The sequence below is a fragment of the Pygocentrus nattereri genome, chromosome 11 (genome assembly GCF_015220715.1).
Source record: "Pygocentrus nattereri isolate fPygNat1 chromosome 11, fPygNat1.pri, whole genome shotgun sequence".
Classification (NCBI taxonomy): Eukaryota; Metazoa; Chordata; class Actinopteri; order Characiformes; family Serrasalmidae; genus Pygocentrus; species Pygocentrus nattereri.
Window position 1 is genome coordinate 26,513,204 of NC_051221.1, and position 22,159 is coordinate 26,535,362.

Sequence of the window (22,159 nt, forward strand, 5' to 3'; positions counted from 1 at the left end):
CTAGATGGTCCCTGATAAAAACAGAGGAGAAGCACATTGATAATTAAATATTTCTCTGAAGAACAAAAACTAGTAGACTTGAGATTTAAATACATTTTAACTCTGTTTTAAATTCTTAAAGAAATGAGTTTTCGAAATCATATACTGACATTATGTGATGCAACCATGTGTACACAAGATAAGCACCATATTTCTTGGCCAAATATTGAAGATTGGTTAAGTTTAGAAAAAGAAGTAAAATAAAGTGCTCTTAAACTAATTTAGGTGGAACTGCCAGTACCACTATGTGACTGAACAAAGCCAGGGCAATATCATAAATAGTCAATATGATATTTTCTTATCATTATTTCCACTGAAAACCACACATGGTTCATATGCAAACAGCATGTCACATGTTTTGCATCAATTTGTAATCAGTCTGAAGGGATTCATCAGATACGCACCTTTGACATTACAAACTCTTCATAAACACTTAAAGTGTAGTTAAAAATTCTTTAAAGAGACATTTTCATTCAAGTGCCACTAAGTGATGTTACTTTGGTAGTGTTTTACCGAAAATGTTGGAAACTATTAAGATGCTTTGAGCAGATTAAACCTACTGTGCCGTTTTTTTGCAGCATAGTCTATAGTTTAGTGATTGCTGATGAATTATAATCTTATACAAATTTAAGTAAGCACCATGTTTATTAGTAAGTAGTGGTGGTGGCATGTGTCTGTGAGTGTGGGGTGTGCTGATGCCTCACCTATCATAAACATGTTTCATGTTCCATGGCTCGGACTGTCATTGCTGTTAGAGGTCAGAGAGTGTGAGTTCAGATGAGTTCACTACTTCACTACTCTCAAATCTTGAGGTCACCTTGGGTAGAGTCAGCAGAGGGAAAGACATAGAGAGGGATAGAATCCCACACCAAAGATCCTGTCGGAATTAGACACTTAAAGTGTCCTCTTGTCCATGCTGCCTCTCACCTGATTTTTCTGTCTCTCTCTCTCTCATCCTTTGTAACACTCCCTGTGTGGAGTCTTGCTCCTTTCCTCCAGAGTCTTACTTTCTTCTCTAAATCAAAGTACTTCTTGTACCCAAAGCTGCTGCTGCCTTGTAAAATATTGTCAGCTTGCAGGCCAAAGGTTTAATTACAGCACAATGGAGCGAGCCGTAAATTTGTCATACACTTTCATGGTGATGTGAGTAATATTTATCAGAATTTGGCTGTGAAAAGGGCAGTATGTTTGTTTGCGTTTGAAGTTGGTAATGTCACTGTGAATTGGCATATCTTACTTGTCTTAAATGCCAGTATCTAATGTCTGAGTGTAATACCTCCCAAAATTTCCTAGACTCACTTGCTTTAGTAAACTCTTGAAATGCTATCTGGGCAGGATTCCTCATGACATTTAGGTCTTCAGGCTCAATTTAGATGCTTGTTCACCTGCTATCCTGAGGCCCAGAGCTTCTTGACATCTTTGTTTGTGGTTTCATAGCCCTACTTTGTGTTGCTGTGCTGCTAGGACCCTCCTGAGGACAGTGGTCCCAGGCTAACGCAGCTCACCTGCCTGCTCTGCTGCTCAACACTGATGTCTGCTCCTCTATTCTCTATTATTTATTGGTCATAAATTGCAGTGAGACTCTCCCTCAGTCGCACTGCTGGACTGTAGGAACACATAGGAAAAATGGCAGAGATGGATTTAGAGCTGGATGCCCACTAGCATTTTATACCTTTCATTGTCCTTGAAACCTCTAAACTGATCTTAGACTGGGAAACTCACTGCAGCACTGGGGATTTGAGAGGTGCACAGGTGCTTAGTTAACTGTCCAAAATCATTATTCAAGTAGTAGTTATCCTCACTGTGAAATACCCCCTGGTATCTGGCGGGGGTCCCATGTTGGTTGCTAACTCACTTGCCATAGCAAGGCTGATTATAGTTTCAATGGCATCAACATGTTTGGTTTAACAATTATTCTTCTGCTCTTTTCTTGATTGATAGTGTGCTCTTTCATACATTAGTTGCAAACTTACACATCTCTTCTTTTGTATTTGGTTTGAGAAATAAGTAACAGTTCACTCTTTCCACCAAAGTCTTGGGAAATTGGGAAATTGGAAATTAATTGTTCAGATATATGGAATATGGTAAAGTATTTCAGAGGTATCCCGGGCATAGTCATAGTTATAGGCTATGAAGGACCAAATCGGCCGATTTATGGATAAAGCAGCCTAAACAGTGGCCTTTCCCTGACTTTGTATTTGAGCATCTATTTCACCCCTAATGAACAGCATAACATCATACATTTTCAGGGAACCCCCAGTATTTTGATATTGAGACATTCAGGGGGTCCAGAAGGTCAATTAGTGGGTCCCGGACCTCCCAGGACTCCAGTACTTTGCATCATGATTACTTCATCATGGCAGGAAATATACAGGCCAACAATTTAAAAAAATGTAAATTTAGCTTTTAACAGGATTGTAAAATGTGTTGTTTCTCTTGTATTTGTGAGTAAGTAAGTATATTTTGCCTCTCTAAAACACAAGTGCTTTGCCACGCGTTAGACTGTTAAGAATGTATTTGATAAGTCCTAGGTAGTGTGACCTGAGAGGCTTTATCACTGGCTAGATTAACTGCTCTAGTTGATGATTTCTAGACCCAGAAACAGTGTGGTGTGGTATGTAGTCATTATTTTTACTTAAAATGTCAAGTTACTGCAACAGTATAGTTTGAGTGATAACTGGTTACACTTTGTCTTGCATGCATTCAATACAGAAAATAATTACAAGCAACTAAAAAGTTTCCTAATTCATTTGAGGCATTGAACTTCCTGAAATGGTTTGAATAAATTGAACTTATCAGGGTCTACAGTGCACTAATGCAGTGCATTTTCAGCTGAGCAGAGTGCAGCGCTTTGTTGCCAAACTCTCAGGGGAGCTGGAGGATGCACTTTGGGGAGGACAGAGCATTGTGAAGTGCTAAGGTGTTATAACCAGGTGTCACCTCTCAGCCACACACTCTGCTCCAGTGTTTCCTCTGCCCTTCTCACTCGTGCCACACAAGGACAAAGCCTAAAGCATTGTAAACATTGTCTGGCTAATCAAATGTACGCAGTGCCATGCTGTTAAGCAATCATCTTTTTGGCTGCATGTGAGGCATGGAGTCTGTGGCTTCCAGATGGTGCATGTGTGTGTGTGTGTGTGTGTGGACAGGGACACAGGATGAGGTTATAGTGGTTCCACGAGCGGACCCGTCCTGCCAAGACCAGGATCCGCTCCCTTGGGAAAGGGACGGGATGTGCCGCACGAGCTTGGAGCTCACATTGGAAAATACTACGCAAATGACCATCCTCCAGCATTTCAGTATAAACGGTCAGAATTATTGCAGTCACTGCTTAATCGAAAGGGAGCTGTTGCAGTGGGATGCATTCCAGAAAACTCTTGGATGCAAATTTTTGCCTGGCAAAATGGCTACAAATAGATTCTCTAAAGCATTCCTGTGATTATAGAATGCAGATAATAACATATGTTCCTGATAATGAATATCCCTGCACTCTAGTAAGAGCCAAGACAGAGATTTTTCATGGCAGTGGTACAGCAGCAGACATCGGGAGAGGGAGAGAGCCAGATAGAACGAGAAAGAGAGAGAGGGGGGATGAGGAAGCAGAAGAGTGACAGGAATACAGAGAGCACAGGAGCGAATAAGGCCATCAACAGGGCAATTCAATTAGTTAGTCTTTATAAGAGGGGGGGAATGGAAGAGAGGTGGAGGGAGGCAGAGAGAGATGGAGAGAGCATAAGTGATTAATCACACAGAACCCTGCTCGGCACAGCGGCCCACGAAAAGTTTAATGCTTGACAAAGTCTTAGGATTACAGATAAATGCAAAATAAACCAATTACAGCCAGTCAAGGAGAGTCGTTACTGTTGGTCATTCATTAGAGGAAGAAATCTAATCACTGCAAAATGGGCGTGAAGTAACTGACTGACATTAATCACATTTAACAGTGATAGTCTTCGTTTGCTATCACGTACAGATTTATAAGACTGATAGAACTGTTAGCATCAAATTGATATAGAATTGCTATCACAGATGCATGAGTATATTTATGTTTTTAATATGTTTGAAGATTTTGTGCTTGTGGGGAACATTTTACATGCACAAAATGATGCCCCCTACAGGTAGAGAACAAAAATGTTTCTAGTGTTTCATTTCTACACAGTATATGCTGACCAATACAAATCGAGCATAACTTGAAATTGTCAAAATTAGACAATAGAAATTTCTTTCTCTTCCTTTCTGTTTCTTTCACTCACAGGTCTAACTGGCTAAAGCCATGTTGTGGACGGAGGGCGGCACTGTGGCAGGTGTGTTTGTTGAGCGCTGGGTTTAACTGCTTCCTGGTGGCCTGTGTGATCCTCGTGGTGGTCTTGCTTAGCCTGGAGCTGCTCATCGACACCAAGCTGCTGCAGTGTGAGTACCTGATCAGCTGTGGGACTGCAGTCATAACTGCCTCACATGCACGCAGGACAAGAGAGCCTTGGCTGCAGCGTGATAACTTAGCTTTGAGAGTTACTACCACTATGAACCTTTTTATGTCGAGCCTCTTTTATCCAAATACTGTTCGTTTCTCATAAATGACAGAACAAGCACATTATTTTTTATTAGATTTGACTTCTGTGTTTTCCGAGATTTGGGATGGGATATTTTTATGTTTTTATGTAATTAAGGAGCTGTTCCAGTTGTTTTTTCTGGTTGTTTTGTAGCAAGTGTTTAATTGATGTCATAATAATAATTTGTTGTAATAATAAAAATAACTTTTTGTGTTCTATTTTTGTAAAACAAACAGTGGGAAGCCAAAATATTGGGACAATGGTGAAGTGGGTTATTTTTGTTACATATATAAAACATTTCCATTCCAGATCAAAAGATTAGTTTTTATTTCTGGGCAATGTTTTCGGTATAACATAAGGCATACTGTTTTTTTGTCAGTTGTGTGAACTACACCAATTTCAGTACTGGGGCAAATGAATAACAAGCGATTCTGATTGCTCAGGTGTTCCATCGTCCCTGAATTGTAAACACTTTACAGAGCTGTGAATGTACAGCGTTGGTTGTGGTCACTGAAGTTGCTTTAGGGGTCTTCTTTTGATGTCACCAATGATGGAAGAGATTAAAGCCAATACTAATCAGATCATTTGCAGAACAGCTAATTATTGTTAAAACAATAGCATGGGATGGTTTGAAAAAGAAAGAAACTAGAAGTGTAAGCAATTTGCAATGATCAGGCTTTTCCCACAGCAACTGTAACATTGTTAGAGCTGTGAAGAACTGCGAAGAAAAATTCTACATCAGCATTGAAAGATATAAAAGGTAGTCTACAGAGTGCAGGGTTGAACATCAGAAGACTTCAAGAGAAGAGAAGAGCTCTAAAAGATGCAAACTTTCATCAGCACCAAGAACAAAGATAAGGCACAAATGCAAAGTTTTATGGACATATGCAGTAAATATTCGTCTTTATTTGGCAGTCGTGGGCTGCAGGTTAGGCATCCAGCCCTGTGACCTCTGAAGGTCACCGGTTCGATCCCCAGATCCCACAGCACATGACTGAGGTGTCCTTGATCAAGACACCTAACCCTCTACTGCTCCCTCGGCACTGCGGATTGGGCTGCCCACCGCTCCGGGCAAGTGTGCTCACTGCCCCCTAGTGTGTGTGTACTCACTAGAGTGTATATGGTGTTTCACTTCACGGATGGGTTAAATGCGGAGGTAAAATTTCCCCTTCGTGGGACTAATAAGGGTCACTCAATCAATCAATCAATAAAGTGATGGAAAGGGAAAATTTGAGAGAAAGAAAGAGACTACAAATAATCCTAAACTCACCATTTTGTCTGTGAAGCATGGAGGAGACAGTGACATGGCTCAGCATGCATGGCTGCTTCTGGAACTGGTTCTCTGGTGTTTGATGATAATGTAACTGATAATATCAACAGATTGAATTCTGAAGTGTACATAAACATCTTGATTTCCACTGTCCAAGCAGATGCCTCCAAACTCATTGGGCAGAAATTCATAGTGCAGGAAAGTAACGACCTGAAGCATATTGCGCACTTAGCCAAAGAGTTTATCTGAAAAAAGATGGAAAGTTATAGACTGGCCAAGTCATTTTCTTTATTTAAACCCAGTTGAGCATGCAGTTTCGGTTGTTGAAGAGGAAACTAAAGTCAGAACACCCACAAACTGAGAATCAACTGAAAGAGGCTGCCATAAAGGCTTGGCAGAGCATTCTAAGTGAAGGTGTCAAGAATCTGTTGATGTCAGTGGATTGCAGACTTAAAGCAGTTATTGCATGTGAAGGGTTTGGGACTAAATACCAACCTGAAACAATTTCTTTTGCTTTTACTTTATTTGTGCTAATACATATGCCCAGATAAATTTAGAAGAGTAAACACACAGTTGACATTTTTGCTTTGGTTTATGTTGTCCAGAAATAAAACTGACATTCTGTGCTTTAGTCTCAAACTCATCTTTTGATCTAAAAAACAAATGTTATGAATACGTAACAAAAATAACCCATTTCACCTCTTTGTCCCAGTACTTTTGTGTATGGTGAGAAATTTACTGAAATGAATCACGGAAGTACCAAAGCACTACTAGTTGCACACTATAACTTGTAGTTCAGATGTGGAATAGTACAGCATTGACTAGGGCAAGCCAGTGGTTTGGGGATATCATGTCAAAAGAAAAGAGTAGTTTACAAAATGAAGTCGATCACAGTTCCATGGGTGCACAGCAAAGGTAAAAGTAAACTTCACTGTCTCAGGACCTTTAAAAGGAACTGTAGATGAAGCTTTTTGATAGATATGATTGGACCAACAAACACTGACTCGAGCTTTTCTGTCTCTGACGGGTCATTCACTGCCATTCCCCTTTGAAAACACAGCACAGGCACTTGCTTATGTGATATTCTCCCCCATGGCATGAGAGGCCAAGCTAACCTACATGATCTGACACTAGATAGATGCTCTCCTTCATAATAAGTGGGGCAGTCACCAGTCCATAGCCGAGAGCATAGCACAGGGGCTATGAGAGGGATGACAGCGACCATAAGTCAGCCTCTATCTGCCCATCCTGTCTGGCCTTTTAAAAAGTCCTGATAGACAGACTGAGGAGGAGCGAGGAAGAAAGAGAGGGGTGGAAAAGGAAGACAAATGCAGAGTGAGAGATAAGCAGAAGAGTAGATGGAGGGACGGCTGCACAGCCGTCTGGATTAATGGATAGAGGGAGATGAATGGACTGATGGACAGATCACTGAATGAGACAAACAAAGACAGATGGGCTTTGAGGTGGTGCATGAAGAAGGGGGATGGCAGGGTGACAGCAGAATGCAGTACAGTGATTATCCATAATTGGTCTGATAAATAGACGGGCAGCCATAGGTAAACTGCTACAAGAGCAAACGTGGCTGGCCTTGTGGGAGTAGACGGGTGGATCTGAATACCATAAATACCTGACATGTTTTCAGTTTAGAAGGCTGCTGTAATGAGAAACTGAGCCTTTCATGTCATTTGAATGTGACATGCAGCTATGTGTGGAAAATTTGTGTCGTAGAAGTGTTACTTTAAGGACATTAGTATGCAGGGAACTTTGAGCTCATGCCTTTAATATGAACTGAGCCACCCTAGAATTACTACAGACATGTTGAAATACTTCAGAGCCGTGACGTTATGGGGGAGTTATAATTGCAAGGCGGTTAATAAGCAGTCTTGTTTTTCTTATTTTAAAACTTCTTCTTTAATGCCATCCAGATTATAATGTAGTTACATGATACTGATGCTTGTGTGCTATTAAATAATAATGTAAAAAAATTCTGAAACCACTCATTGGATGAAACAAGCATCATCAATAAGCTATGTTTGACAGCAGCTTTGCTTATTTTATGTATTGTTATAGCTGTGCAGGTTTCTTTGGCTTAAGAAGATTTAAAAGGCATTTTTCCACAGAGCATTGCAGTAAGGCTTGGTACTTGTCCAATACAAATATAGAACTATTCATAGCCTGGTTGAATACCTGTGTCTGGTGCCCCTTTGCACAATACAATACGTAAGGTTCTCTGGAGGTTGAATGGGCATCATTTCTGAAATAATGCTTGAGTTAGTAGTAAACACAAACAATAGAATCAGCAATGGAGGCACTTCAAACTCTGATTTACCTTTTGCTCTGCATTTGTTTTTGTTGTGAGGGTCACAGATTCTGGCTAGCTAGTGTTTTTTAGGAATTGCCGTTTTCTGACTTGAGTGATGATAGATAACGATTCTGTAAAGATTGTGTTTGGACTTTGTCTCCAGGTTAGATCTAGCTGCATTATGGTAATACTCAGCCACAAGCTTGGCTGTTTTACTGCAGTGAGTCATTTTGAAGCAAGATGATGTCCCACAGTACATCTGTATTTTTTCAGATCCATTCCTTTAAGCAAAACGTAATGTAAAATTAAGTAGAGGGTGAAGAGCCATTTGGTAAAGTTAGCATTAGAGTGCGTAGCAGGGATAACTAACAAGCAGCTTCTTAACAGCCATCTCTCTCTCTCTCTCTTTTTCTTTCTCTTACAGAAATAATTCACTTCTGGGGCATGCACCCGCACACTTATCAAACATGAAGCCCAGTTTCCTAACATATTTACAAGCTGTTTAATGATAAATTAGTCATCTCTAATTATCTCTTTTACACATCACCGTCAGGGTACTTGTCCGTCATCATCAGGATCCTATTACATCACCCTTTCAGACAGTCTCCACCTGTACATTCTGCCTCAACTCACCTGGTACCCTGGCGTAACAAAAATATACGTTGTCAAAAGTTGAAGTCTTAAACACACTTGCAGAGTTTTTGCACATATGTAGTGTACATAAGACTTAGTGTGCACACTGTTGGAAATAAAGGTGCTGTGCAGGTAAATGTTTCATTCATCAAGGTACAAGCAATGTAAACATACCCTCAAAGGTAAAACAGTGGTTTTGTGCACCTTAAAGATGTTTTTCCAGGTGAAAGTTATGTATTAGTACCGTTTCATGAACTAATATTTTAAAACAGAAAAATAAAATAAAAAAGTCGGGAGGCGAGACGGGGTGTGTGGGGTCAATACAACTTAGAAAATATAATTTGAATGGATTATGGTACAGTTATGTTCCCTAAAGGGTCTGGGATGTATCCTTTAGGGTACCACCCCAGTGACAAAAGGGGTACTGCCCCAGTGACAGTTACTTACTTTTTTTTCTGAGAGTGCTTTTGCTCGCCTGTGTAGCGGTACAGCTAAACATGCTAACTGACACAGAACCAAAAAAAAGACTGTGTCAATTGTCCAACAGTGCTAAACAACAAATTCAGTAGTACAAATTTCCTTGGTCATTTTGTCTACTGTGGGTTAAAGTCCGTAGATGAGCTAATGCCAGAGATGACAGTTTAATGTTAGATGAGAGGTAGTCTTTGTCTTCTACACAAAGTGTATTATCTTCTGCTCAGTGGGTGATGTGAAATATCTTGTTGAGGTAATTTTGAGAACAGAGCAATATCTTTTGTAACTTCAGCTGTCATGATTAGCTGCAAGGTACTTGAGACTCCTCAGTTGTGTGTGGTTTGTTAAGGCACTTGTGTTTCAATGTAACTTTAGCAGAGTAAAAAAAATATACAGCAGTCAGAAGTGAGAAAGCACTAAGGTATCAATTTATTAGGTACACTTACAGTTTACTGCTTCTTAGTCATTTTATTTTGTACACACTGGCTAAAATAGCCAGTAGATTGCTAGACTAAATGTTATGACATAAGTGTAATATCATGCAATGAACTTTTATACATTGTCAACTTTTCCCAGCATCAGCTTTTAACATTTACAGTTCTGCATGTGAGATCAACTAATTTTGTTACAGTGGTAAGAAGGGTAACCAAATTTAGTTTGAGTGATCAGGCACTGTACAGTTCACTTGACAGGGGAAATGATGACAAGATGTGCAAGCACAAATTTGTGACCATACTAGAGAGCCTGGTGGAAAAGCACCATTAATCAGTCCCTTAAAATGATGTGCCATGTCTATTCATGCAAGCACTTGGTTCTGTATTGCATTTAAGTGCTTATAACTTTTGCTTGCTTTCTTGTTGATTTGATTAAAGAGCTTTACACTCTGTGCCTCCTCAGTTACCAATGCATTCCAGTTTGCTGGCATTATCCACTGGATCAGCCTGGTCATTCTCTCAGTCTTCTTCACTGAGGTATGTTTGTATCTGTGTGTTTGTGTGTGTATGTATGGGAATTACTGAATAGCTGGTGGGAGAGAGAGTTGTCTTCTGAGCCAGCAGTCACTACTCACGGCATCTCCTCCAGTTAAGATGAATTCCTGCTGTTGTTTATGAATATATATTATATCACTGATGATTTAAGAGCAGCATTTTGCAAAGAATTGAAATTCTTAGGATTCATAATTGTTTATAAGCAATGCAGGTATGAATGTTTTTGCTGTTGTTGCTGCTCTGAATCCTTTGAATTTTGAATTTGAAGTGTGTCTGTCTGCTTACAGATTCCGCTCTGCCTACTACATGTACTTTATACGAGGTCAATAGTCTTACAGGCTCAATAGTCAAAAGCTTGACAAGAGAAACGGGAATGTGCTGATCTGTCAAAAATATGATTTCTTCATATTTTTCCTAGTGAATCTCTTTTTCTCTTCCCTGTGACTTTCTGTGGATTTCTTCTTTTTGGACTTCTTTCATATCTCTCTCTCTCTCTCCCCTTCTCAGACTGTCTTCAGGATTGTGGTGCTGGGTATATGGGATTACATAGAGAACAAAGTTGAGGTAAGCTCTCCAAGGCCCCATTAGGATGGTTGAGAGGAAGAGGGAGGACAAGAAGAGAGAAAGACAATGAAAGTTGTCAGCTTCTCACATGTAGAACAGAAAGCAGATGGAAAGAGTAAAGGAGAGTGAGAGACAGTATAGGAAAGAGAGAATGAAAGTGAGAGAGAGCATGAGAGAGAAATAGGTGAGAGATAGAAAAAGAGGGAGACTTGAAAGGTAGTGAGGGATGAGTTTCTTTCTGTGCTGCAGTGTCGTGCTCTCAATGTCATAGCTGTATTAGAGCAGTGGCCTACTGCTGTGCTCTGTGCTCACACCCCCTATTTGCTTCCCACTCTCTTACTACTTCTGTCCCATTGAGAAAAGGGCCCAGTGTGTGTATCATGAGATGTTTTGTAAGGTTATCAAATGCAAGAAAATATATACTCAAAAAAAAATCACAACATTAAATGTTGCTTTTTATTGATGTCCACAAATACCTGAAGTCGGCTTCTTATTTGTTGTTTTTTTTGTGAAGACATTTTCCTCTCCACTTAAAATGGAGCAGCAATTACATTCTGGCACCTGTAAAGGCACCTGAATGTAACTGTTACACAATTTAAGGTGAAATGGGGAATAGACTAGGAAATAATTTTTATTATAATAATATAATATTTTTACATAAATGGCTGCAACTGTAACAACTGCAATTTCCCCCTGGGATCAATAAAGGAATCTGAATCTGAATAAGAAGCCAACTTGCAACATTGTGGAATTTCTCTAATGATTTGTCTGATCCATGCATTCCATTGACAGAAGCCTTCAACCATCAGACGTTGCTGGAATTTGGAAAATATAGGAATTGTTCACACTCTAAGTACCAGCTAAGTTAAGCAGCTCTTAGGTGGTCCTAAAGGTCCTAAGGCTGACACCAAAAGACCATTTCTTTATGTCTGCTGCCTCAAAAACAAATTAGACTTCATATGTAAGGTAACTAGACACCATTTATATGTCGTGCTATATGCTTATATACTCATACCTAATGAAGAATTTCAACCGGATGAACCAGTTAACCAATATACCGCGACTCTTAAGAATCATTGGTTTTTTTGTCTCCCATTCAGGGTCGTAAGTTGTGGTCTTAGGTTCCTCAAAATAGATAGATAGATAGATAGATAGATAGATAGATAGATAGATAGATAGATAGATAGATAGATAGATAGATAGATAGATAGATAGATAGATAGATAGATAGATAGATAGATAGATAGATAGATAGATACTTTATTGATCCCGAAGGAAATTTAGGAAGTAAATTTCCTCTCTCTCTCTCTCTCTCTCTCTCTCTCTCTGTCTCTCAGTACATTCTGTCTACTTTTTTATGCTTTCATCTACCTATTTCATAATTATATGTTTGTACCTGCTTTTTTTCCCGATTATTGGTCTTTCTTGCTTAATCATTTATCTGTCTGTTATCCTTCCTTTTTGCCTTGTTGCAGATGTAGAACAAGTTCCTCCATCTATGGCTTTGTTTACACCTGGTCAAATTATGTGTCTTGAGTATCAAGATTATAACTAGATAGGACTTATCCACATACAATCCCAATTCCAATGAAGTTGGGAAGTTGTGTAAAACAAATAAAAACAGAATACGATAATTTGCAAATCTGGCAACCTATATTCAATTGAATACACTACAAAGACAAGATATTTAATGTTCAAACAGATAAACTTTATTGTTTTTTGCAAATATTCACTCATTTTGAATTTGATGCCTGCAACACGTTCCAAAGAAGTTGGGACAGGGACATATTTACCACTGTGTTACATCGCTTTCCATTTAACAACACTCAATAAGCATTTGGGAACTGAGGACACTAATTGTTAAAGCTTTGTAGGTGGAATTCTTTCCCATTCTTGCTTGATGTACATATGAAGTCTGTTGTCATATTTTGCACTTCATAATGCGCCACACATTTTCAATGGGAGACAGGTCTGGACTGCAGGCAGGACAGTCTAGTACCCGCACTCTCTTACTTTGAAGCTACGCTGTTGTAACGTGTAGAATGTGGCTTGGCATTGTCTTGCTGAAATAAGCAGGACGTCCCTGAAAAAGACGTTGCTTGGATGGCAGCATATGTTGCTCCAAAACCTGTATGTACCTTTCAGCATTAATGGTGCCTTCACAGATGTGCAAGTTACCCATGCCATGGGCACTAACACACCCCCACACCATCAGAGATGCTGGCTTTTGAACTTTGCGCTGATAACAATCCAGACAGTCCTTTTCCTCTTTGGCCTAGAGGACACGACGTCCATGATTTCCAAAATCAATTTGAAATGTGGACTCGCCAGACCACAGGACACTTTTCCACTTTGCGTCAGTCCATCTCAGATGAGCTTGGGCCCAGAGAAGCCAGCGGTGTTTCTGGGTGTTGTTGATATATGGCTTTCACTTTGCATGGCAGAGTTTTAACTTGCACTTGTAGGTGGAGCAACAAACTGTGTTCACTGACAATGGTTTTCTGAATCGTTCCTGAGCCCATGTGGTAATGTCCGTTACAGAATGATGTTGGTTTTTAATGCAGTGCCGCCTGAGGGATTAAAGGTCACAGGCATTCAGTGTTGGTTTTCTGCCTTCCCGCTTACTTGCAGAGATTTCTCCAGATTCTCTGAATCTTTTGATGATATTATGGACTATAGATGATGAAACCCCTAAATTCTCTGCAATTGCACATTGAGAAACATTGTTCTTAAACTGTTGGACTATTTGCTCATGCAGTTGTTCACAAAGTGCTGAACCTCGCCCCATCCTTGCTTGTAAATGACTGAGCTTCCTTTATACCCAATCATGACACTCACCTGTTTCCAATTAACCTGTTCACCTGTGGAATGTTCCAAACAGGTGTTTTTTGAGCTTTGAATTTCTTTGGAATCTGTTGCAGGCATCAAATTCAAAATGAGTAAATATTTGCAAAAAACAAAGTTTATCCGTTTGAACATTAAATATCTTGTCTTTGTAGTGTATTCAATTGAATATAGGTTGAAAAGGATTTGCAAATAATCGTATTCTGTTTTTATTTATGTTTTACACAACGTCCCAACTTCATTGGAATTGAAAAACAAAGAGCAGCACAGGCAATTGGTTGTTGTATATGTGAGCTGAATTCCATATTGCAGATCACAATGGAATCAGATTTCATTTAGACAAGTGTAAATGCCTGTAGATAAAATCTTACCAGACTAAAATCCAGATAGAAGTCACATGAAATGATTAGGTAAGCGGGTCTAAATGTCTAAAATATAATAAGTAAGTGGTCACAAAAGAAATAATGTTTAGAATAGGTATCATATATATATATGGATATTTTGCTAAACATGTCTTTTGTTTTAGGAGTTTGAGGACTGAAGGTGTGTGTTTGTGTGTTGGACGTAGGTGTTTGACGGTGCTGTGATTGTGCTCTCTTTGGCCCCAATGGTTGCCTCCACCGTTGCTAATGGGCCCAGCAGCCCATGGGATGCCATCAGCCTCATCATCACCCTCCGCATCTGGAGGGTCAAGAGAATTATTGACGGTAAGCCATATCATTGCCCTCTGTTAACTAGTCATTTTCTTTATTTGTATGTTTGCTAGTTTGTTCATTTATTTCTGTAGTATTTATTTGCTGCCTCTGTTGTGCCATATAGTAATCAAAAATGTTCCAAAGCTCACATGTTTTGTTCTATATACATTTTTTTTCTTGAACATCACTGGATTCTCTGAACTAGGAAGTCATTATGAGTCAAAATATGAATGTTGCTACATGTAAGCTAATGCTACTGTGCCAGAATTGACATCATAGACTGGCAGCCTCCTTAAAAAAAACACGCAAACTAGCATGCTTTCCCAGTGTGGTAAATTAGCCCTACAAGCTGACCTGAACTTGGGCTACACTGCTCAACATGACCAGACTGAAATTGGTTTTCACCTCTTTTAATACTCTGAGGTGAATTCTGGTCATTCTTGAAGACGGCTGACAAACCACAAATAGACAACCGATGTCCTTTACAATTAAAGCACCCATTGAGCAGTCCTACCAAGCATGCACATATCAAATCAAATCATGTTTATTGTCACATCACATTTACACAGGTGGAAAGTGAGTCAAAATCTTAGCCCCCTTATAGAATTTAAGTACAAATATATATATATATATATATATATATATATTCATTTGTTTGTTTATTTATTTATATATTGGAAGCAGTCATGGGCTGGAGGTTAGGGAACATGACTGAGGTGTCCTTGAGCAAGACATCTAACCCCCAACTGCTCCCCAGGCGTTGCGGATTGGGCTGCCCACCGCTCTGCTCATTGCCCCCTAGTGTGTGTGTGGGTGTGTGTGTGCTCACTACAGTGTATGTGGTGTTTCACTTCATGGATGGGTTAGATGGGTTGTGGGACTAATAAGGGTCATTTAATCTTAATACTAAGCCCTTGATAAGCTGATTTACACTGTCAAAATACCCTGATTATTATTTTAATTCTGGTGATGTTTTTGAATAAGCACATTTTCCAGCTTCTTCTTTGAATTGATCTGTTCCACCTGATGTAACAGTTACATTCTAGATTAGGAGTTTATGTTACGTTATGAAAATATTTATCACATTGTAGTATTTTGGTTAAGTTTCATTAAAATATAAATAGCAATATAACAGAATAAACCTAATGGTACATAAAAGGGAAATTAATAATAATAATAATAATAATAATAATAATAATGACATAATTGTTATTGAAGTATTGTTTTAAATTATTATTATTATTATTATTATTATTATTATTATTATTATTATTATTGTCATTATTATTATTATCATCCATCCCGTCAGTAATAACATATTCTATATAATAGAAACAAATAGTTCTAAATAGTTGCAGCCCTAATTGTGTAATGAATATGATATAATTTATCATTTCTAAAAGTTTGGTAAAAAACTCTTTAGCTTCCATAAATAGGTGAACAGGACTGTACTTATTATGACAGGTAGTCTTTATATCTATTTACTGTTCAGTCAATGGATGCTTCACAGTTGGCAAAGCCAGCGTCTGTTCAATTAAAATTCATGCTGATCTGTGCTGTACGCTGAGAGGAGCACAATGTCTGTAACGGTAAAGGAGAGCTCCAGTTAATGCAGGCGTATGCATGGTCGATGACCATGGCAGGTCTACCCCGTCACACCCTCACCTCTGTTTGTGAGATGCTCAGTTCAAGCTGTCTCTCAGAGTAACAGGAAGACTAAGAATGACAACAGACATGCAATTTTTTTGAAAGCTCAGCTGATACAGTATTAAGTCTCCTTCCTTTATTGTCGTGTCAGAATTTACAAATTATTGGATTCTTATGCTGTTGTGAAATACAGACACGTATTACCGAGGAACTTTATTTCTCAGTGTGCAAGGCACATTCAGCCAAATGACTCAGCACAGCTAAAAGTATCACCTAAGTCAGTGGTTCACAAATGTTTTACAGTTTTGAACCCCCTCAGGCATTAAAGTCCCTGCTGTATACCCCTATGCACATGTGTGACATTAAGCCTTGTAACTGCAGTTCACCTTAATTTATTAAACATGCTTATGATATCATAATAACATCAGATATATTGAATAATACTGAATAAATAAATAGTGCTAGAGGTGATTCTAAGGCCTGAATTATAGGTCTGGGTCCCACTGGAGTTCTAATCAGCACTCAAGATTGAAAAAGTAGCAGAGGCAGTGATGACTAAATATAATCACATTACTACATCATGAAGCAGCACTACTAATCTGCAAAGAAAATGCAATATGATCATCACAGCAAATGACAAACTAATAAATCAGTACAGATCATACATGCTTTCACAATGGTTAGTAACAATTCTATGCATACAACATAAACTATTGACAAATTATTTCATTATTTTCTCCTAAACGTGCAGAAGGAACTGAAATATGACTTCTTCTCTAACACAGTCTTTTATACAAGTAATAATAAATATAGAGGAGAAGCCTATAGAGCACAAGTTTGTCTTGCTCTGGATGTCATGAATATTAAACTCACTCATCACTCAAGCATACAGCCCATGTGTAAAAGCACACAACGCTCTCCAGACATCTGGCCGTTCCTTTTGATTAAACTCAGTATTTGTAGATCCACTCTGTGCTATTCCAGTAATGATCTCTTTCCTGGGAGGTTGTGATTGGAGTGCAGGGGTTGCAGAGTTCATATTGGAGAAGTACTTGTAATTGTACAACTAAGATAAGATAAGTTAGTCCTTTATTATTCCCTCAACGGGGAAATTCTCAGTGTTACAGCAGCAAAGGGACAGCAATGTAAAAAAGAGACAAGAAAAAAGTGACAAGAAGAGAATTAACAAGCAAGTAATTAACTTTGGTAACTACTTAACAAGGTATTTTTTACAGTTTGTTACCTGTTACTATATAGACAATATATATTAAAACTAAACGTAAAAAATAAGATAAAAATATAAACTCTATCCTTCACAAAGAATAACAAAATAAAGAATTATAAATAAATAAAATAGATAAGATATTTACAATGGAAGGATATTTTGACTGAAATGCACATGGAGTTTTGCACATGAGGTACTGTTTTAATATTATACTTGGGATGGTGAGGAGTTAACAATATAAACAATTATAAATAGAAAGCTCAAGAGTATTTACACTAAAGAGATAATACTATATAGTGTATAGAGTAAATACACGATAGAGTATTTACACTATAGAGATCATACTATATAGAGTATAGAGTAAATACACAATAGAGCATTTACACTATAGAGATCATACTATATAGAGTATAGAGCAAATACACGATAGAGCATTTACACTATAGAGATCATACTATATAGAGTATAGAGCAAATACACGATAGAGCATTTACACTATAGAGATCATACTATATAGAGTATAGAGTAAATACACGATAGAGTATTTACACTATAGAGATCATACTATATAGAGTATAGAGCAAATACACAATAGAGTATTTACACTATAGAGATCATACTATATAGAGTATAGAGTAAATACACAATAGAGTATTTACACTATAGAGATCATACTATATAGAGTATAGAGTAAATACACAATAGAGTATTTACACTATAGAGATCATACTATATAGAGTATAGAGTAAATACACAATAGAGTATTTACACTATAGAGATCATACTATATAGAGTATAGAGTAAATACACAATAGAGTATTTACACTATAGAGATCATACTATATAGAGTATAGAGCAAATACACAATAGAGTATTTACACTATAGAGATCATACTATATAGAGTATAGAGTAAATACACAATAGAGTATTTACACTATAGAGATCATACTATATAGAGTATAGAGTAAATACACGATAGAGTATTTATACTATAGAGATCATACTATATAGAGTATAGAGTAAATACACGATAGAGTATTTACACTTATGGAATGAAATGAAGATTAACTTGTGTAAATGTCATAATAGTTTGACGTACTTCCACTGGAAGTTTGGGTACCACAGTTTAGGAACCACTGAGGTAGAAACTTCAATTCCAAAAAAGTTGTGACAGCATGTGAAATGCGAATAAGCAAAAATGCAAAAAAGGAAAGCAGTGATTTTTAAATCCACACTGCCAACTTTTCAGGGCTTGAACTGACCTGAAATGGTACTGATGGGACTGATGTGGAACGGCACTGTGATCAGAATGTTTATGAAAGTAATGTGCATTGTGTTCTTGGGGACAAAAAGGAAAAAAAAAATATATAGATTGTTGTCAACATAAAGTTCAAACGCCAGGGTCTGTCATGGCATGGGGGTGTATTAGTGTAGTCTCACAGGGTCAGACATGATATCATATTAAGAAGATCTGGGAACAACCATGTACAATCTTGGGCTAAATATGAGTGGGATTGTAGGATGGGAATAAGGTGAGTGGTTAATTTAAAATCACATTCTGCATGTGTTACAACAGCATGGCTGCATAAACAGAGTGTGGGTGTTAAACTGGCCTGCCTGCAGTCCATACCAGTCTCTCACTGAAAAATCTAATAATCAAGGCCTTATACAGTTGCATAGCTGAAGACTTTTATAATGGAAGAATGGCAAAAAATCTGCTCTTGAAACTGGCCCTGTTTGTCTTTGTATCCCAAATGATTATTAAGTGTTAAAAGGAAATGTGATGTTACACCGTGGTAAACATGTTCCTGTCCAGACTTTTTGGGGAAAAAAAAAACAAAGTTATGGTAAAACATCAAATATTTTGTGTTTGTACTTTTTTCAATTTAATACAGGTTAGACAGAATTTATTTATCACTGCTTTCAGTTTTTATTAGCTTTTTATATATTGTCCCAATTTTTTGGGAATTGAGGTGCTTTAATTATACCACACCATGGAGGTGAAAAGAAAAAGGACAACCTATAATCTGAACCCCAAAAACTTTTTTACACATGTAGTGGAGTGGACATAAATACACCTTCTACTGACTCCTAATTCTAATTCAGATGTGATACCTTTTCTATACTGGTATTCTAGATTGTGTGTGCTTCTCCAAAGCATATTTACATGAGATATAAATCTAGCTTTACATGGACAGTATGTTTGTCATATACGAGAAGTTTAAACCAGCATTTTGTACATTAATGTTAATCCTGCAGCCTGAACTAAACATTCGTTTCAGTCAGCAATTTAAATGTATCCTTTTCTGCTTGGTTTCATATGTTTGAGTTATTGAATCTGTTAGAGAGAGTGTACAGTCAGCAGAAAGGTCGTAAATTCAGTCTAGTGCTGTTGCGTGCCTTCTTGCTAACTCATGCAGCTCTTGTAATGTTTTATTTTTCAAGTAGATCCGAACACATTCACACACTCACACACACACAAATAGTTTTCTAAATTCCATGTGTCTCACCATTAATCTCTGTTTAAACCTTGTTATTTACTAAACCCTGCATGCCACAAGGAATCATTAAGATGACAAAAAAGATTCAAATGATTAAAACATAAATTATGTAAAAACTGTAATTTTGTAAAACGTAAAAGATGTAAAAGATGTATTTTGCTTTGTCTTTTCTCATCCTTAGAAGTGTTCATCCTGCTTGTTAAATGCAGTCTGATATGCCAAATATACTAGATAAGTTGAAAAAGAGAAGCTTGTTAAAACATTCAAAAGCCTTAACTTCATGTTGAGTATTCCTCAGTGTTACGCTCTCCTGTGGTTCTCCCCTGCCTTTCACATGGCTGGGTCACAACCTTCTTACTGAAGATGCTGAAAGGTTAATGAGGCACAGGTGTCTTGTTAAAAATAAAGTAGCACAGAGAGAGTTCAGCTGTTGGAGAGTGACAGAAATGAGATGTTACTCTCCTAAAAGCTTTGTAACAGGCTATATCTGCCCACAGAATCTGGATCATCAACGTTATGACCACTAATTTTCAATTTATATGAAGTAGAATATTGTATTAGACTGCAATTGTGTTTAAGACATACTGTGACAGATAGTACAAGGGCTTGAGCAGTTATTCATATTGTTTTCTCTGTCCATAGCAAGCTATGCAAAATAGGACTGAACCAGTAATACACAGCTTACTGATGTATTAGCTTGAAATGACAAACCCTCTTGACATTTATTGACACTATATAGACAAAAGTCTTGGGACACCTACACATTACACCTCCAGGAGCTTTCATGACATTCCATTCTAATCCATAGGCATTAGTATGGAGTTGGTGTATCCTTAGCATCTAGCATCCAAGTGTATCTATGGGAATTTTTATCCATTCATCCAGAAGAGCATTTGTCAGACACTGATGTTGGAAGAGAGGGCCTGGCTCACTAGTTCATCCCAAAGGTGTTTCATGGGGTCAGGGCTCTGTGTGGGCCAATTAAGTTATTCCAAACTCACCCAGTCATACCTTTATGGGCCTTGTTTGCACACTGGAGCTCAGTCATACTGGAACAGAAGAGGGTTTTCCCCAAACTGTTTCCAAAAAGTTGGATGCATACAATTGTCCAAAATGTCTTGGTCTGCTGAAGCATTAAGATTTTCCTTCACTGGAACTAAGGGGTCCAGACCAACCCCTGAAAACAACCCCATAGCATCATCCCTTCTACACCAAACTTTACAGTTGGCACAATACAGTCAGGCAGGTAACATTCTCTCCACAAAATCAGAGTTGTCCATCACTATGTGCCTCAGCACTCAGTGACCCCGGTGTGTAATTTTACATGGCGTTGCTGTGGCTCCTAAACGCTACCACTTTCCAATAGTACCACTCACTGTTGATTGTGGAATATCTAGGAGGAAAGACATTTTTGTGAACTGCCTTGTTGCAAAAGATATAATTTATAAAAGATAAATGGTGACATCTTATTACAGTAAAATACTCAAATTCAGTGAGCTCTTTAAAACTATCCATTCTTTCACAAATGTTTGTAAAAGCAGACTCTACGTGCTTGATTTTATATAGATGTGGCAATGAGACTGAATGAAAAACCTGAAATCAGTGATTAAAGGTGTGTTCCAATAGTTTTGTCCTAATAGTTTACCTATATGTGTACCTATATGTATATTGTACTAATAACTTGTAATAAGTGTGTTGTTTATATAACATAGTAAGGGCAATATCCACTTTCAGTTTACATCATACCCACATTATGATTGAATCCACAGAGTGAGTGCTGTAGATCGGTTTAGACCAGTTTTGGAAAGAATTTTGTTACATTCAGGTCAAATTCAGACTCAAAATGTGATTATGTGGTTCAGGTTGTGTTGGTTCAGACAGAATTTTGTTGGGCTCAGATTGTTCAGGCTCAAATGCAGTGCTGTGTCTTGAGTTGAGTCGGATCAGGCTGATGGAAAATTCTTACAGAAAGCACTATATTCAGGTCTCACATTCAGGTTTGATTAAAGCGCTAATTATTTATTCCCTGTATATATCTCGCTCTTGTGTTTCTTTGTTCCTTGTCAGAGTTTTTGCTATTAAAAGTGTCTTAAATTGTGCACACAAATCCAAATGATATCAAAGCTGATATTTTTGGGTACTGAAAACATACAGAAACAGATGGTGTTGTTATACCCCTAACACATACACACACATACACACACACAAGAATAAGGCAGGTGTATCACATATACATTAAATCAACTTCCAAAATATAATGATTTATATGGTGAAATATCTTCAGCAGAAATTAGGTAGAAGAATTAAATCAGAAAAATAAAGGCAAAAAAACATAACCACAGTGATAGAACAGACAATGGCTAAAGGGCTCTAGAACTGTGCTCTGTACGCTCACCATTGCTTTATTGGAAACATCTGTTTTAAA

At 37.9% G+C, this 22,159-nt stretch overlaps 1 protein-coding gene across 1 annotated transcript in view; it reads left to right on the forward strand.

Annotated features, from left to right (window-relative positions):
• Positions 1-22,159, forward strand: part of tmem266 (transmembrane protein 266) — a 63,937-nt gene that overhangs the window by 34,192 nt on the left and 7,586 nt on the right. The window contains exons 5-8 of the mRNA XM_017708312.2: positions 4,295-4,449; positions 10,166-10,239; positions 10,765-10,821; positions 14,234-14,372. Of these exons, the coding sequence (XP_017563801.2) occupies positions 4,295-4,449; positions 10,166-10,239; positions 10,765-10,821; positions 14,234-14,372 (425 nt within the window). The remainder of the gene's footprint in view (positions 1-4,294; positions 4,450-10,165; positions 10,240-10,764; positions 10,822-14,233; positions 14,373-22,159) is intronic.